The sequence below is a fragment of the Nomascus leucogenys genome, chromosome 10 (genome assembly GCF_006542625.1).
Source record: "Nomascus leucogenys isolate Asia chromosome 10, Asia_NLE_v1, whole genome shotgun sequence".
NCBI lineage: Eukaryota > Metazoa > Chordata > Mammalia > Primates > Hylobatidae > Nomascus > Nomascus leucogenys.
The window spans coordinates 54,255,987-54,273,098 of record NC_044390.1 but is presented as its reverse complement, the minus strand read 5'-3'; the positions used below and the strand labels follow the sequence as shown (position 1 = coordinate 54,273,098).

Sequence of the window (17,112 nt, the reverse complement as noted above, 5' to 3'; positions counted from 1 at the left end):
CAGGCACCAACGGGGCTGGAATAGAGACTGGACCCAGTGCAGACACCCATGGCACTGGGGGCCTCAGGACAGCCAGGCTGGAGTGTCCCCAGAGGCAGAGGCTGGGCTCCCATGGAGGATCCAGGGGCATCTGTCCCTCACCCCCAACCCCTGCCCTCTTTGGGGCTCCATAAGGTGAGAAGGCGCCAGACTGCCTGGCCACCTCAGAGCTCAAAACAAGGACTGCAGGGACCCCACCCACCCAGCCCTGAGCCCCTCCCTCTGGCCCTGCCCGGCTCGCCTGAGTGGAGGAGAAGCCCCCAAGTGCATTTCGCTGCTGGGACAGCCACTTCACCACAGGCAGGGCGGCGGCCACGTCACCCAGCTGAGTGTAGGTCAGAAGGGCGTAAGCTGTCATTTCCACCTCAGCCGAGACCACTGCAATGGAAGAGACCCACTGGGGACTTTTGACACGGGGACATGGGCCCAGTGCATGGAGGTATGGCCAAGGCAGGCACCCGGGAGCGAGGGTGGCCAGTACCTGACTGAGAGACCCTGTCACTGAAGCTCAAGAATGTGCCCTTGTCCACGTCCCAGGAATTTGTCAGGCTCCAGTGGGTGACCCCATCTGCAAAGAAAGGAGTGGTCAAGAGCTACAACCCACCCAGTGTGTAGCCTGGCATCCCATGGAGCGCATCCAAGCACGGGGTCTAAAGAAAAGGTATTGTGGGACCCCGGTGGGGGAAGAGTATCAGGGGAAGACAGCTGGGACAGGAAGGGCCTCGGGGCTCCATCTCAGATCTGCAAACCTATGGCAGCCCCAGCCCTTCCTGTGCCCCTGGCAGACTTCGTGAATCAATGGCCACCCAACCCTACCCCTGGCAGACATCACTAATCAATGGCCACCCTCCCCTTCCTGGACACAGACATCACTTATCAATAGCCTCCCTCCTGACCAGGTACTGATCCAGCCCCTGATGTTCCCACTTAGTGCCCCAGCAGCCACACTCGACTTGCAAAGGCTCAAAGATTCTGGCCAGGTGCAGTGGCTCATGCCTGTAATCCCAGCACTTTGGGAGGCCGAGGTGGGTGGATCACTTGAGGTCAGGAGTTCAAGACCAGCCTGGCAACATGGTGAAACCCATCTCTACTAAAAATACAAAAATTAGGTGTGTGTGGTGGTGCACACTGTAATCCTAGCTACTTGTGGGCTGAGGCAGGAGAATCGCTTGAACCCAGGAGGCAGAGGTTGCAGTGAGCCAATACCGAGCCACCACACTCCACACTCCAGCCTGGGTGACAGAGTGAGACTGTCTCAATAAATAAATAAATACATAAATAAAAAATAATAATAATTTAAAAAGAATGGCAAGGCACGGTGGCTCACGCCTGTAATCCCAGCACTTTGGGAGGCTGAGGCAGGCGGATCACCTGAGGTCAGGAGTTCAAGACCAGCCTGACCAACATGGAGAAACCCATCTCTACTAAAAAATACAAAAAATTAGCCGGGCGTGGTGGTGTATGCCTGTAATCCCGGCTACTTGGGAGGCTGAGTTAGGAGATCACGCCACTGCACTCCAGCCTGGGCAACAAGAGCGAAACTCCATCTCAAAAAAAAAAAAAAAAAAAAAAGAAAAAGAAAAAGGCTCCAAGGATTCTGAGCTCACATGAGGTGTAAAGACTCTCAAATTCAGAGAGAAACCAGCCCACCACCACCACCTCCCACTCCATCCCTGGATCCTCTTTAAACTTTTTTCTTTCTGAAGCAATGAAAACAATTCTTCAGGTGGCATCTTAATGACTTAAGCAGAGAAAACCGTCTGGGCCCCAGTGCGCTGCTAGGGGTAGGGCTGTAGGGGTGGAGTGGGGAGGTCTGGGTGAAGTGGGAGGAGACTGAGTTTGGGGGCATTCTGAGAAAGTCAAAGCTCAGGGATTGGAGTCTCAGTGGGTGATGATTTTGTAGGTGGGGAGACTGACAGCTCAAAAAAGCTTTCCAGGGCTCATGCAGCAAGTGGAGGGAAGGGTGGAAGCCAGACCCAACCCTCCCCTGTCTCCCAGCACTCCTGTCCTGGGATGATTTCCAGGAAGCCTGGCCGGAGGCGGGGGATGCGTGCTCTGCTGGAGATCCCTCCCTGAGAACTCCCTTTCCCGAGGGGTTGGCATCCCAGATTTCACAGGCAAGGAAAGTGATGCTTGGGGCTGGTGTGACTTGGACAAGCCACTTCCTCAAATAAAGTCACTAGCAGATGCGATAACGAATGAATACTATAATCAACAAAGCAATTGACAAAGGAGCAAAAGGTGTCTCGTCAGTTTCCCTTTCTCCTTCCTTCCCTTCCTTCCTTCCTTCCTTCCTTCCCCTCCCTCCCTCCCTCTCTCTCTTCTCTCCCTTCCTTCCTTCCTTTCTTCCTTCCTTCCTTCCTTCCTTCCTTCCTTCCTTCCTTCCTTCCTTCCTTCCCTTTTCTTCTTTCTTTCTTTCTTTCTTTCTTTCTTTCTTTCTTTCTTTCTTTCTTTCTTTCTCTTTCTTTCTTTCTTTCTAATGGCACTATCTCAGCTCACTGCAACCTCTGCCTCTTGGGTTCAAACGATTCTTGTGCCTCAGCCTCGCGAGTAGCTGGGGTTATAGGCACCTGCCACCACACCCAGTTAATTTTTGTATTTTTAGGACAGATGGGTTTTCACCATGTTGGCCCGGCTGGTCTCAAACTCCTGGCCTCAAGTGATCTGCCCAAAGCGCTGGAATTACAGGTGTGAGCCACCGCGCCTGGCCGACTTATCAGTTTTTTGTTTTGTTTTGTTTTTGAGACAGAGTCTTGCTCTGTTACCCAGGCTGGAGTGCAATGGCGCGATCTCCACTCACTGCAACCTCCGCCTCCCGGGTTCAAGCGATTCTCCTGCCTCAGCCTCCCGAGTAGCTGGGGACTACATGACTCGTCAGTTTTGATAAATACGTTCATGAGCTGTTTACCAGGCTCCACAGTGGGCTTCCCGACGCTGTGGCCTCTGGGGAGGGCCAGGGACACCTACCTCGCATGATGGCCAGGCTACGGAGCTTGCGCAGTGCCTCAGGGGCTGCCGGGCTGCGGAGCAGGGTCAGCGCGTAGGTAGTCAGGGCACAGCTGTAGGGGTCTGTGGCCAGGGGCGTAGCAGACTCCAGGAAGTGCCTCGCTTTGTCAATGGAGCCTCTCTCCTCCTGCAGGGTGGGGTGGGAAGGTAAAACCTGGGAGGCTGCTCTGTCCCCATCCCACCCACCCACTGGCTTCTGAGGCATCCCTGAGGAGAGCTCTGGGTGACTCATAGCCCCTTGCTTTGCATCCTTCTGTGGCTCTCACTGCCTGCAGACCCAATTTTCAAACCCCATCTCCGTTCATTTCTTTCTTGCTTTTTTTTTTTTTTTTTTTGTAATAGGCTGGGCGCGGTGTAATCCCAGCACTTTGGGAGGCCAAGGTGGGTGGATCACCTGAGGTCAGGAGTTCGAGACCACCCTGGCCAACATGGTGAAACCCCATCTCTACTAAAAATACAAAAATTAGCTGGGCATGTTGGCGCATGCCTTTAATCCCAGCTACTTGGGAGGCTGAGGTAGGAGAACTGCTTGAACCAGGGAGTTGGAGGTTGCAGTGAGCCAATATCGTGCCACTGCATTCCAGCCTGGCAACAGAGTGAGACTCTGTCTCAAAAAAAAAAAAAAAAAAATACAGACAGCGTCTTACTCTGTTGCCCAGGCTGGAGTGCAGTGGCACGATCATAGCTCACTGAAACCTTCACCTCCTGGGCTTAAGCGATCCTGCTGCCTTGACCTCCCCAGTAACTGGGACTACAGGTGTACATCAGCATGCCCAGCTAACATTTTATTTTTTGTAGAGATGGAGTCTCACCATGTTGCCCAGGCTGGTCTCAATTTCTTGGGCTCAAGCGAGCCTCCCATCTTGGCTTCCCAAAGCGCTGGGATTACAGGTGTGAGCCACTGCCTCTGGCTCCCATTACCATTCTTGTAAGTTGGTACTCCTTTTTCCAAACGAGGTCTGGCCAGGATGCCCAAGTACATGGCAAATGAGCACAGTGATACTCTAGGGGAAGCAGGCAGAGCCCTGCCCACCCTGTCCCACCCAGCCCTATGGCCAGGTCTTTGTTAAGACAGCTAGCTAAGGCCAGGTACAGTGGCTCACACCTGTAATCCCAGCACTTTGGGAGGCCGAGGTGGGCAGATCACTTGAGGTCAGGAGTTCAAGACCAGCCTGGCCAACATGGTGAAACTCTATCTCTATTAAAAATACAAAAATTAGCCAGGCGTGGTGGCTGGTGCCTATAATCCCAGCTATTCAGGAGGCTGAGGCACAAGAATCCCTTGAACCCGAGAGGCAGAGGTTGCAGTGAGCCGAGATTGCACCACCGCACTCCAGCCTGGGCAGCAGAGTGAGACCTCCTCTAAAAAAAATAGTAATAATCGAAATAAAAAGCTGGTTCCTAAGACCTCCACAGCCCAGGCCCTCCCCAGCCTCCAGGCCTAGTCACCTCCTTAGAGAAGCCCGCCAGCCCTGCTCATGGCCTCCCTAGAATGTGATCTGTTGGAAGACAGGGACCAAGTCCAGAATCTACTGATGGTTTTGGTTCAGAGAAGCTGCCCAATAATATTATGTGGAAGAAATGAGTGACCAGAAGTATTAACAAATTTAGCAATGGAGCCAAAGTGTTCTGGTGGCCCAATAGAGGTATGGAGTTGAGCTAACTCTGCTTTCAGAACTGTCTGGGTCATAGAAAGAATGTTTCCAAAGCTTTCCATCCTTAGACCAGGACAAACGTGGGAACTGTCCCTAAGGTGTGACATTGAGATGCACTTCAGGGGACATGTGCCAGGGATGAACCGGGCTGACTAGCCAGACCCTAGGACTGGCCCTCACAAGTCCATTGCCTGGGGTGGGGGAAGGCTGGACATCCCCATCCCAGGGGCAGGAACAGTGACATGGGAGTTACCCCAGGCCACGTGGGCCAGGATGGGTTTCAAGCATGCTGCGGAGACCACACCAAGCAGGGATGGACCCAGCCCAGCCCCAGCTGTGCAGATCCTCCTGTTTACAGACAAGCAGATGCAACAGAACTCCAAGGGGTCAAGGTCATTTGCTAGTTGCCCCCCAGCTCATCTGATTCCAGCACAGGTGTAGCGGGTTGAACGGTGGCCCACCAAAAAGATATGTTCCCTAGAACCTGTAAATGCTGACTTATTTAGGAAATGGGTCTTTGCAGATGTAATTAAGAGTCTTGAGATGAGATCACCTTGGATTAGGGTGGCCTCAAATCCAATGACAAATATCTTTTAAAATTTTTTTTTGGATGGGCGCGGTAGCTCACGCCTGTAATCCCAGCACTTTGTGAGGACGAGGCGGGCAGATCACAAGGTCAGGAGATCGAGACCATCCTGGCTAACATGGTGAAACCCCATCTCTACTAAAAATATAAAAAATTAGCTGGGCGTGGTGGTGAGCACCTGTAGTCCCAGCTACTCAGGAGGCTGAGGTGGAAGAATGGCGTGAACCTGGGAGGCGGAGCTTGCAATGAGCCGAGATCGCGCCACTGCACTCCAGCCTGGGTAACAGAGCGAGATTCCATCTCAAAAAGAAAAAAAAAACACCCATCTCTACTAAAAATACAAAAATAGCCAGGCATGGTGGCCCATGCCTGTAATCCCAGCTACTTGGGAAGCTGAGGTAGGAGAATCCTTGAACCCGGGAGGCAGAGGTTGCAGTGAGCTGAGATCGTGCCATTGCACTCCAGCCTAGGTGATAAGAGTGAAACTTCATCTCAAAAAAAAAAAAAAATTCTATTCGAAACAGAGGTTTCACTGTGTTACTCAGGCTGGAGTGTAGTGGCTATTCATAGGCACAATCCCACTGCTGATCAGCACGGGAATTTTTGTTTGTTTGTTTCTAAAACTGTCTCATACTGTCACCCAGGTTGGAGTGCAGTGGTGCAATCTTAACTCACTGCAACCTCCACCTTCCAGGTTCAAGCGATTCTCCTGCCTCAGCCTCCCGAGTAGCTGGGATTACAGGCACGTGCCATGATGTCTGGCTGATTTTTGCATTTTTAGTAGAGATAAGGTTTTGCCATATTGGCCAGGCTGGTCTCGAACTCCTGGACCCATGTGATCCACCTGCCTCAGCTTCCCAAAGTGCTGGGATTATAGGCGTGAGCCACTGTGCTCGGCCTCCAATGACAAGCACCTTTAACTTTTTTTTTTTTTTTTTTTTTTTGAGATGGAGTTTCACTCTTGTTGCCCAGGCTGGAGTGCAATGGCATGACCTCAGCTCAGCACAATCTCCACCTCCTGGGTTCCAGTGATTCTCCTGCCTCAGCCTCCCGAGTAGCTGGGATTATGGGCATGCACCATCACATCTGGCTAATTTTTGTATTTTTAGTAGAGACGGGGTTTCTCCATGTTGGTCAGGCTGGTCTCAAACTCCCAACCTCAGGTGATCTGCCCACCTCAGCCTCCCAAAGAGCTAGGATTACAGGCATGAGCCACTGGGCCTGGCTTTTTTTTTTTTTTTTTAAATTAGAGACAGGTCTCACTATGTTGCCCAGGCTGGAGTGCAGTGGCTATTCATATGCACAATCTCACTACTGATCAGCACAGGAGTTTTGACCTGCTCCATTTCTGACCTGGGCCAGTTCACCCCTCTTTAGGAAACTTGGTCGTCCTGCTCTCAAGAGGTCACCATATTGATGCTGAACTTAGTGCAGACACTTGATCGGAGCAGTGCACTATAGCCCAGAACTCCTGGGTCAAGCGACCCTCCTGCCTCAGCGTCCCGAGTAGCTGGGACTACAGGAATGCCCCATTGCACCTGGCAACAAGTGTTGAAGAGACGAGAAGGGGAGAAGACAGAGGAGAAGGTCACATGCAGACAGAGGCAGGGGCTAGAGTGATGCAGCCACAAGCCAAAGAATGCCTGGAGCCCCTGGAAGCTGGAGGCAGCAAAGAAAGCTCTTCCCTTAGAGCCTGCAGAAGGAGCAAGGGCCTGCCAATGCCTTGATTTTGCACTTCTGGTCTCCAAAGCAATGAGAATGTATTTCTGTTGTTTTAAGCCACCCAGTTTGCGGCAATTTGTTATGGCAGCCACAGGAAATGAAGACAGTACTTTTTGCCTCCTTTGGGTAATGATCTAAGACGGGGTCCCCAACCTCTGGGTCACAGACTGGTACAGGTTGGTGGCCTGTTAGGAAGGGGCTGCACAGCAGGAGGTGAGTGACAGGTGAGCCAGCGAAGCTTCCTCTGTATTTACAGCCACTCCCTATCACATGTATTACCACCTGAGCTCCACCTCCCATCAGATCATCAGCAGCATTAGATTCTCGTGGGAGCATGAACCCTATTGTGAACTGTGAGCATGTGAGGGATCTAGGTTGTGGACTCCCTTTTTTTTTTCCTTTTTTTTTTTTTTTTGAGACAGAGTCTGGCTCGGTTGCCCAGGCTGGAGTGCAGTGGCATGAGCTTGGCTCACTGCAACCTCCGCCTCCCAGGTTCAAGCGATTCTCCTGCCTCAGCCTCCCAAGTAGCTGGGACTTCAGGCGTGCGCCACCACACCCAGCTAATTTTTGTATTTTTAGTAGAGACAGGGTTTCATCATGTTGGCCAGGCTGGTCTCAAACTCCTGACTTCAAGTGATCTGCCTGCCTTGGCCTCCCAAAGTGCTGGGATTACAGGTGTGAACCACTGCACCCAGCTGGTTGCACACTCCTTATGAGAATCTAATGCCTGAGGATCTGTCACTGTCTCCCATCACTCCCAGAAGGGACAGTCTAGTTGTAGGAAAACAAGCTCAGGGCTCCCGCTGATTCTATATTATGGCGAGTTGTATAATTATTTCATTATATATTATAATGTAATAATAATAGAAATAAAGTGCACAATAAATGTAATGCTCTTGAATCTCCCAAAACTACCCCCTCTTCCCCAGTCCATGGAACAATAGTCTTCCACAAAACTGGTCCCTTGTGCCAAAAAGGTTGGATACTGCTGATCTAACAGACCAGAACCCAGAAAACCAGGGAGAATCAACTGCTGCCCTGCAGGGAAGGCCTTCAAGTTCAGAAGAGAAATAGGTTGGAAGGATCTGGAGAAGGCAGAAAAAGATTCTTGGGAGAAGTGAAGTGACCTCAAGGGATAGGAAGGAGGTGGAGGGCCTGTTGAGTGCTCATTGAAGACATAAGGGAGGGCCAGGCATGGTGGCTCATGCCTGTAATCCCAGTACTTTGGGAGACCAAGTCAGGAGAATCATCTGAGGTCAGGAGTTTGAGACCAGCCTGGCCAACATGGTGGAACCTGGTCTCTACTAAAAATATGAAAATTAGCCAGATGCAGTGGCACATGCCTGTAGTCCCAGCTACTTGGGAGTCTGAAGCTGCCATGCCATGGATCCCACCCTGCAAGGGGACTCACAGGCCTCACCCCAAGCCAAAGAGAATCACTTGAACCCAGGAGGCAGAGGTTGCAGTGAGCTGAAAAAAAAAAGCCTCACCTCAAGATATGTGTCATAAAAGTGTACATATCTTGTTGTCCATAGTGATATGGACAATGAGAAGATTGGAAAGCTTCCAGAGGAGGGAACAAACCAGATACAAAGGATAGTACTCAGGATGACATCCGACTTCTCAGTGGAACAGTGGAAACCAGAAGATGATAGAACATCATCAATTATTCTACAGGAAGACAATTTCCAACCTGGAATTCTATACCCAGCCCAACTATCATACAGGGCCAGAATAAGAATATTTGCAGACATGCAATGTCTCAAAAAATGTGCCTCCCAAAACCCTTTCTCAGTAAAGGAGGGTAGCAATTGTGCAGCATCCTGGATGCTGTCCATTCCAACTAGAGTGGGGGCCAAGGGCTCTGGCAGGGAATTTTCCAGAAAAATGCATTTGGGAGGTGACATATTTGACCACTTCCATGGGAGATGTGGAGGAGGACTTCTGAGGTATTGGGGGGGTGTCATGGAATACCTGTGATCTTCTTCAGAATTCATATGTTGAAGCTCTAACTCCTAATATGATGGTATTAGGAGTTGGGGACCTTTGAGAGATAATTAGGGTTAGATTGAGGTCATGAGGATGGGGCCTCCATAATAATAGGATTAGTGTCCTTATATGAAGAGGAAGAGCACTAGAGCTCTCTCTCCGCATGCACACACTAGGGAAACACCATGTGAACATACAGTAAGAAGGTGGCAGTCAACAAATCAGGAAGAGAGCCCTCACCGAGAACCAAATCTGCCTGCGCCTTGGTCTTGGACTTCCCATCCTCTAGAACTGTGCAAAATAAATACCTATTGTTGAAGCCACTTACTCCATGGTATTTTGTTTCTGCAGCCCAAGCTAAGACAGGGGGTTAGGAATTCAGCGTTAAGAATTTGGTCAGGGGAGAACCAATTTAGCCCATAACACAAGGCAAGGGGCCCTCTGGACATTGTGCATTGTGGGGGTCTTAGGTCACAGCAAACTGTAGACCCACTAGTTGTCTGGATTGTGAGACCAAGAATCCTGAGAAGTGCCCAAACTCATAATTTATCATCAGAGATCGTAGAATTGATGTAGGTATTAGAGAGGGCAGATTCTTCTCACCTGGGGCTGAGATCCATCGTGGAAGCCTTCTCTGCAGAGACTGTGCCATCCCCCACCCCAGGAAAGCCTCATAGAAGAGAGTGTCTTGGGCCATCTAAGCCCCATCCAGTACCAACTGTCTCTGAATATCCTAACCCCTTTCCCCCACAAAAACATGCATGAGCCCGACATTTTGTAGGGCTCCCTGAAGCCAACCCTTGGGTCACTGGCCAGGAACCCGAACTAGCCTGAAATGATTCTCTGATGGAGGTCGGGGGGCTGTGGACAGTCATGGAAGGCCTTGTACTCAGGGCACCTCAGCCCCCAACCTGTGCCTGATTTCCCCCTAGTAGCATGGGAATCTCTCTCTCTTCTGCTCAGATTACAAGAAACTGGATGTAATGTGACCATTGTTGATGAAAAGCAAGAAAAAGCCTCGATAATGAGCAGAAGGAGGGCAGGGAGCAAGAAATCAACCCTGGCATAAAGGAGGGAACCTTCCATTTGCTCCTCCAGCACCCAGCCCCGAGTCTCCCCAAACCCCTTCTGTACTCACCTCTGAGGCTGTGCCTGTTTCCAGGAGAGCAGCCACCACGTAAGCTGTCAGCGGGACAGTGCCGTGGATCCCACCCTGCAAGGGGACTCACAGGCCTCACCCTAAGCCAAAGGAGACAGTCCACTTCCCCCCACTTCCCCCAGGCAGCTCCAGGGAGTAGGAACAGGCAGGTCAGGGCTGGGGCTCCGGGAGGAGGTGAGGGGCCCAGGAAGGAGGCTCAAGGGGCCACTCACCTGGATGTCCTTGTTCAGGACCCTGCCCACGGCTGGGAAGGAGCCATCAGCCTGCTGCTGCTGGATGATCCAGCTCTTGGCAGCAGCCAGCTCCCGGAGGTCCACAAAGATAAAGCTGCGAGCCTGTGCGAAGGACTTCAGGACAAAGGCCGTGAGCCTGAAAGAGGACAGGGTGTCAGCTGAGGGGTTGCAGAATGGTCAGAGAGAAAGAGAGATCCCTACATGCTGGCTGAGGGATTGCAGCAAGCTCCTGGCACCACCCCCGGCCTCCATTTCCTCATCTATAAGATGGGAGGGGTCCAGTCTGTCCCCACAGGGCTGTCAGAGGGCCTGAAGACAGAGCTGTCTCCTTCCTACCTGGACCTCTACCCTAGTGGCATTCAGGTCTGCCCCTTGCTCGGCACTCAAGGCCCTTCTGTGAGCTGATCTAGCCCTGCCTGTCCTGCCATGTGAGGAAGACCCTTCTGGTTGCTGACCTCACAGCCATTTCCTGCTTGGTCCTTGCCAAAAGGCCCCTGATCTCATTCAGGGGCCAGCAGCCATGTGCCTTGGAGATCTGTGCTTCTCTGTGGTCCCAGCCAGCCAGTCATGGGCATTCCAGTTACTGGGCCTGGGAATGGCTTTGGAATGGGCATGTGATGCAATGCTGGGAGCAGCTGCAGCCATTTTGCCACCATGAGGGGTGCAGCCATGTGCCGAGGGAGGGAATACCCAGGGATGGAAGGAAAAATACTACCCCAGTGCACTATGGGGCTGCTGAATTAGCCAACCATAGCACCTCCCCAGCCCTGCAGGGTGAGCTGATGTTCAGAATTGCTCTTCAGCCCATTTTCTGTTGTTTGCAGCCCAAAACATCTCTGCTCTGTGGCCTGTCCCTCATTCACCCCATCTCCCTTGTCCTGCTTTTGCAGGTGCCACCCTGAGTAAGAGCTGGCAAGGCCAGGGAATGAATGCTTGAACAAATGAAGGACAGAAGCACAGGATGGAAGCCAGGAGGCCATGAGGGATGAAAACCAGAATTGTCAGGAGAGGAAACTTCACAAATTCAGGATCAATGAATAAGCTGTCTTCAAAACCAAGTGGCTCTAGGCTCTGTTTATATGAATCACAAAAATGGGACGCATTAGCCTGCCTGCCTGCCTGCCTGCCTTCCTTCCCTCCCTCCCTCTCCCTTCCTCCCTCTCTCTTTCTTTCTTTCTTTCTCTCTCTCCTTCCTTTTTTCTTTCTCTCTTTCTTTTCTTTCCTACTTTTCTTTCTTGATTTTCTTCTCTCTCTCTCTCTCCCTCCCTCCCTTCCTCTCTCTCTCTCTCTTGCTTTCTTGCTTTTCGAGACAGGGTCTTGATCTGTCTCCCAGGCTGGAGTGCAGTGGTGCAGTCCTAACTCACTGTAGCCTACAACTCCCAGCTCAAGTGATCCTCCCACTTCAGCCTCCCAAGTAGCTGGGACTACAGGCACGCGCCATAACGTCCAGCGAATTTTTAAATTTTTATAGAGATGAGGTCTTACTATGTTGCCCAAGTAGGTCTCAAACTCCTGGGCTCCAACGATCCTCCCACCATGGCCTCCCAAAGTGGTGGGATTATAGGCATGAGCCACTATGCTCACTGCAGCCTCTGCCTCTCAGGTTCAAGCAATTCTCGTGCTTCAGCCTCCTGAGTAGCTGGGATTACAGCCTCCAGAGTAGCTGGGATTGCCACCATGCCCAGCTAATATTTTTGCATTTTTAGTAGAGATGGGGTTTCACCATGTTAGCCAGACTGATCTCAAACTCCTGATCTCAAGTGATCCTCCCACCTTGGCTTCCCAAAGTGCTGGGATTCAGGAGTTCAAGACCAGCCTGACTGACATGGCGAAACCCCATCTCCACTAAAAATAAAAAAAAAATTAGCCAGGCGTGGTGGTGGGCGCCTGTAATCCCAGCTACTCGGGAGGCTGAGGCAAGAGAATTGCTTGACCTCAGGAGGCGGAGGTTGCAGTGACCCGAGATCGCACCACTGCACTCTAGCCTGGGTGTCAGAGTGAGACCCTGTCTCAGACAAAAAAGAATAAATAAATAGATAGGTAGATAGATAGATAGATAAACAAATAAATAGATAAAATAAAATAAAATATACCCAAAGCTCATCCAGGCTGCTCTCCCTCTCAGGTACCTCAAATGCATCCTCTTCTTTCTATTCCCATGTTCCCTGGATCAGCCAGGAGACCCCATGGCTCCCAGGCTCATCCCCACCCCATCACCAGCTATGCACACTGCAACCAGGGGGAAACTCCATGCATTTTGGGCATGGCAGGGAAAGGAGGCAAAGACAGAACCAAGCCAGCTGTGTGCTGGGAATTGTGGAATTCCCATGGTCCAGCATATTGTGCTCTCTACTTTTCCACTGTAAAACGCAAACAGGATAAATGTTATCAAGTGATAAAAAGAAATGAGCTCTCAGCCGGATTCGGTGGCTCATACTTGTAATCCTAACACCTTGGGAGGCTGAGTCAGGAGAATCAGTTGAGGCCACGAGTTTGAAACCAGCCTGGGCAACATAGTGAGAACCTGTTATTAATAAACAAACAAACAAATAAATAAAAAATGAGTGTGTGAGTGAACTCTAATGTAGATTATGAACCTTAGTTCATAACGTTTTAATGCCGGTCCATCAATTGTAACAAATACAGCACACTAATACAAGATGCCTATCACAGGGGAAGCTGTGTATGGGTGGTCGAGGTGTATGGGAACTCTGTTCTATTTACTCAATTTTTCTGGAAACCTAGACCTCTTCTAAAAAGTAAGATCTATGGCCAGGCAAGGTGGCTCATGCCGGCAGTGTTTGGGAGACAGAGGTGGAGGATCGGCTGAGGCCAGGAGCTTGAGACCAGCCTGGGCAACACAGCAAGACCCGGTCTCTACTGAAATTCAAAAAAATTAGCAGGGCATGGTGGTGCACGCCTGTGGTCCCACCTGCTTGGGGGGCTGAGGCGGAAGAATTGCTTGAGCCCAGGAAGTCAAGGCTGCTGTGAGCCCTGATCGAGCCTGGGAAACAGAGTGAGATCTTGTCTCAAAAAAAAAAAAAAATTAGTTAATTAAAATAAATAATAAAAAGTAAAGTCTAATGGCTATCTGTTATGTGAAATGCTTGGAACCAGAAGTGTTTCAGATTTTGAATTTGGATTTTGGAATATTTGCATTCACAGGAATCCCTTGGTATCTGTGGGGGACTGGTTCCAGGACCCCCAAGGATACCGAAATCCACTGATGCTCAAGCCCCCAATATACGAGGGTGTAGTAGTTGCACATAACCAACAAACATCCTCCCGTGAACTTTATTTTTTATTTTTATTTTTGAGACACAGTCTCACCCTGTCACCCAGGCTGGAGTGCAATGGCGCAATCGCGGCTCACTGCAGTCTCTGCCTCTGGGTTCAAGCAATTCTCCTGCCTCAGCCTCCTGAGTAGCTGGGACTACAGACGCCCACCACCATGGCCAGCTAATTTTAGTATTTTGAGTAGAGACAGGGTTTTGCCATGTTGGCCAGGCTGGTCTCGAACTCCTGACCTCAGGTGATCCGCCTACCTTGGCCTCCCAAAGTGCTGGGATTCCAGGCGTGAGCCACAGCGCCCGGCCCCTCCTGTGTACTTTAAAGCATGTCTTGGTTACTTAGAACACCTAATACAATGCCCCACGTCACTTCATTTGCATGAATTCAATATTGTACTCAGCATGCAGCAAATTCAACTTTTCGTTTTTGGAACTTTGTGGAATTTTTAAAACTTTTTTTTTTTTAAGAGATGGAGTTTTGCTCTGTCACCCAGGCTGGAGTGCAGTGGCACAATCATAGCTCACTGCAGCCTTGAACTTCTGGGCTCAAGCAATCCTCCCACCTCAGCCTCCCCAGTAGTTGGGACTAAGGCATGTACCGCCATGCCCAGCTTATTTTTAACATTTTTGCTGAGATGAGGTCTTGCCATGTTTCTGAGGCTGGTTGCCGACTCCTGGCCACAAACAATCTTCCCGCTTCAGCTTCTCCAAAGTGCTGGGATGACAGGCACATGCCATCACACCCAGACTCTTTTTTTTTTTTTTTTTTTCTGAATAGTTTCGATCTGTAGTTGATTGAATCCTGTGGAACTCACAGATACGGAGGGCTACCTGTATACTTGGGCATCCCCAATCCAAAAAATCTGAAATGCTCCAATGAACGTTTCCCTTGAGCATCAGGTTGGCACTAAAAGCATCTTGGAGCCCAGGCACGGTGTCTCACGCCTGTTATCCCTGCACTTTGGGAGGTCAAGGAGGACAGATCACTGGAGGTCAGGAGTTCGAGAACAGCCTGGCCAACATGGCACAACCTTGTCTCTACTAAAAATACAAAAATCAGCTGGGTGTGGTGGTGGGTGCCTGTAATCTCAGCTACTCGGGAGGCTGAGGTGGAAGAATTGCTTGGACCCAGGAGGCGGAGGTTGCAGTGAGCTGAGATCGAGCCACGGCACTCCAGCCTGGGCAACAGGGCAAGACTCTGTCTCTAATGATGATGATAATAATAATAATAATAATAATAATAATGATGTTTTGGACATTGGAGCAGTTCGAATTTTGGATTTTCCGATTTGGGATGCTCAACCCATCCCAAATGTTGAATCACACATGTGATTGAACACATGTGTGTGCACACACGGCCCACCAGGAGACACAGATCTTGGTCCTGCTCTGCTCCCGGCCCTCTAATGGCATCCTCTTCCACACAGCACTAAATCCAGACTCTTGCTCTGATCAATCTGGCCCTGCCCCTCCCTCTTCCCTCGTGCCGGGCCACCAACCTCCTGGCCCTGTGCTGCTCCAGCCACCCCAGCCTCCCTTCTGTGGAACCTCGTCAAGCTGGGTCCTGCCTCAGGGCCTTTGCAATGCCTGTTCCCTCTGCTTGGAATGCTGTTCCATTGGATTTTCATGGTTCCTCCCTCATATCCTCCAGGAGACCTTTCCTGACCATCCCATATAACTACCCTGCTCCATCACTACTTCTTTGTTTTGTAGATACAAAATTATACACCTATTATAGTCATTTTAATGCATATCCACAAATGCCTTAATAATCCTCCTTTCAAGAGATGGAGGCCTGATTCCCTTCATGTGTAGATGGGGTGTACTTAGCAACTCACTACTAAAGAATAGAATGTGGGCCAGGCATGGTGGCTCACGCCTGTAATCCCTTTGGGAGGCTGACGTGGACAGATCACCTGAGGTCAGGAGTTTGAGACCAGCCTGGGCAACATGGTGAAACCCTGTCTCTATTAAAAATACAAAAATTAGCCAGGCATGGTGGCAGGTGCCTATAGTCCCAGCTACTCAGGAGGATGAGGCAGGAGAATTGCTTGAACCTAGGAGGTGGAGGTTGCAGTGAGCCGAGATTATACCACTGAACTCCAGCTTGGGTGATAGGGTGAGACTCCATCTCAAAAAAAGAAAAAAAAAGGAATAGAATAGAATGAGGCAGAAGTAACAGCCTGACTTGTAAGACCAAGTAACAAAAGGCACTGTGGTATCCTTCCCGCTTTCTCTCTTGAATTGCTCACTGTGAGAGGAAGCCAGCCGCCATGTTGTAAGAACACTCAAGTGGCCCCTATGGAGAAGTCCACGTGGTGAGCAACTGAGGCCTCCTGCCAACAGCCATGTGAGGGAGTCAATTTGGAAACAAATCTTCCAGCCCCAGTTGAGCCTTCAGATGAAGACAGCAACAGCCAACACCTTGACTGCAACCTCAGCAAAGATCCCCAGGCAGAAACACCCAGCTAAGCTGCTCCTGAATTCCTGATCCATAAGAATTAATACATAATAAATAGAGATAATACATGTTTGTTGTTTTAAATCGCTACATTTGGGGTCACTTGTTACACAGCAGTGGATAACTATTGCATCTCGCACAGGGTCTTTCTGCTGCACTGGGCAGTGAGGACCTGGAGGCAGGAACCATGTGTTCTTTGTTCCCCCAGGATGAAGACCAGAGCCTAGCTCACTGAATGAATAAATGAATGAATGTGCATTGAGTATAAGGGAACCCATCTAGAACAGATCCCAAGTTTTAAGGCTCCCGGGCAGGATCTTGGACTCCTCTGGTAAGTAGTTAGGGGAGGCACTAACAGGATGGCACTGCACTGAGTGTACCACATGCTTATCCCATGGATCCAGGTTCTGAGAGGGATGCATGGTAAGGAAACAGGCTCAGAGAGGTTGATCATCAGGTCTAAGGCCACACAGCTCACATGAGACAGAGCCCAGGTTTGTCCAGCTTCGGGGTGGGTGCTGCTGCCACTGCCCTGTGCTTACTCCCTCCTTGTCCTACAGGGTCCCCAGGAAGACATCCATGTTTGGAGATCAACAGGAATGTTTCAGGAGGTGAGAGGGGACCTGGAAGCTGCTGGCTACTCTATTTCCATGCACACAGTGAAATTTGATTTTTCGGCTGGTTGCGGTGGCTCACGCCTGTAATTCCAGCACTTTGGGAGGCCGAGGCAGGTGGATCATGAGGTCAGGAGATCAAGACCATCCTGGCTAACACGGTGAAACTCCGTCTCTACTAAAAATACAAAAAAATTAGCTGGGCATGGTGGCAGGTGCCTGTAGTCCCAGCTACTCAGGAGGCTGAGGCAGAAGAATGGTGTGAACCTGGGGGCCGGAGCTTGCAGTGAGCTGAGATGGCACCACTGCACTCCAGCCTGGGCGACAGAGAGAGACACCATCTCAAAAAAAAGGAAAT

The 17,112-nt window shown here is 50.4% G+C and overlaps 1 protein-coding gene across 1 annotated transcript in view; it reads right to left on the bottom strand.

Moving 5' to 3' along the window:
- Nucleotides 1–17,112, bottom strand: part of CPAMD8 (C3 and PZP like alpha-2-macroglobulin domain containing 8) — a 134,511-nt gene that overhangs the window by 11,018 nt on the left and 106,381 nt on the right. The window contains exons 28-32 of the mRNA XM_030821854.1: nucleotides 10,369–10,525; nucleotides 10,136–10,210; nucleotides 3,007–3,172; nucleotides 521–607; nucleotides 281–417 (exon numbers count right to left, since the gene is read on the bottom strand). Of these exons, the coding sequence (XP_030677714.1) occupies nucleotides 281–417; nucleotides 521–607; nucleotides 3,007–3,172; nucleotides 10,136–10,210; nucleotides 10,369–10,525 (622 nt within the window). The remainder of the gene's footprint in view (nucleotides 1–280; nucleotides 418–520; nucleotides 608–3,006; nucleotides 3,173–10,135; nucleotides 10,211–10,368; nucleotides 10,526–17,112) is intronic.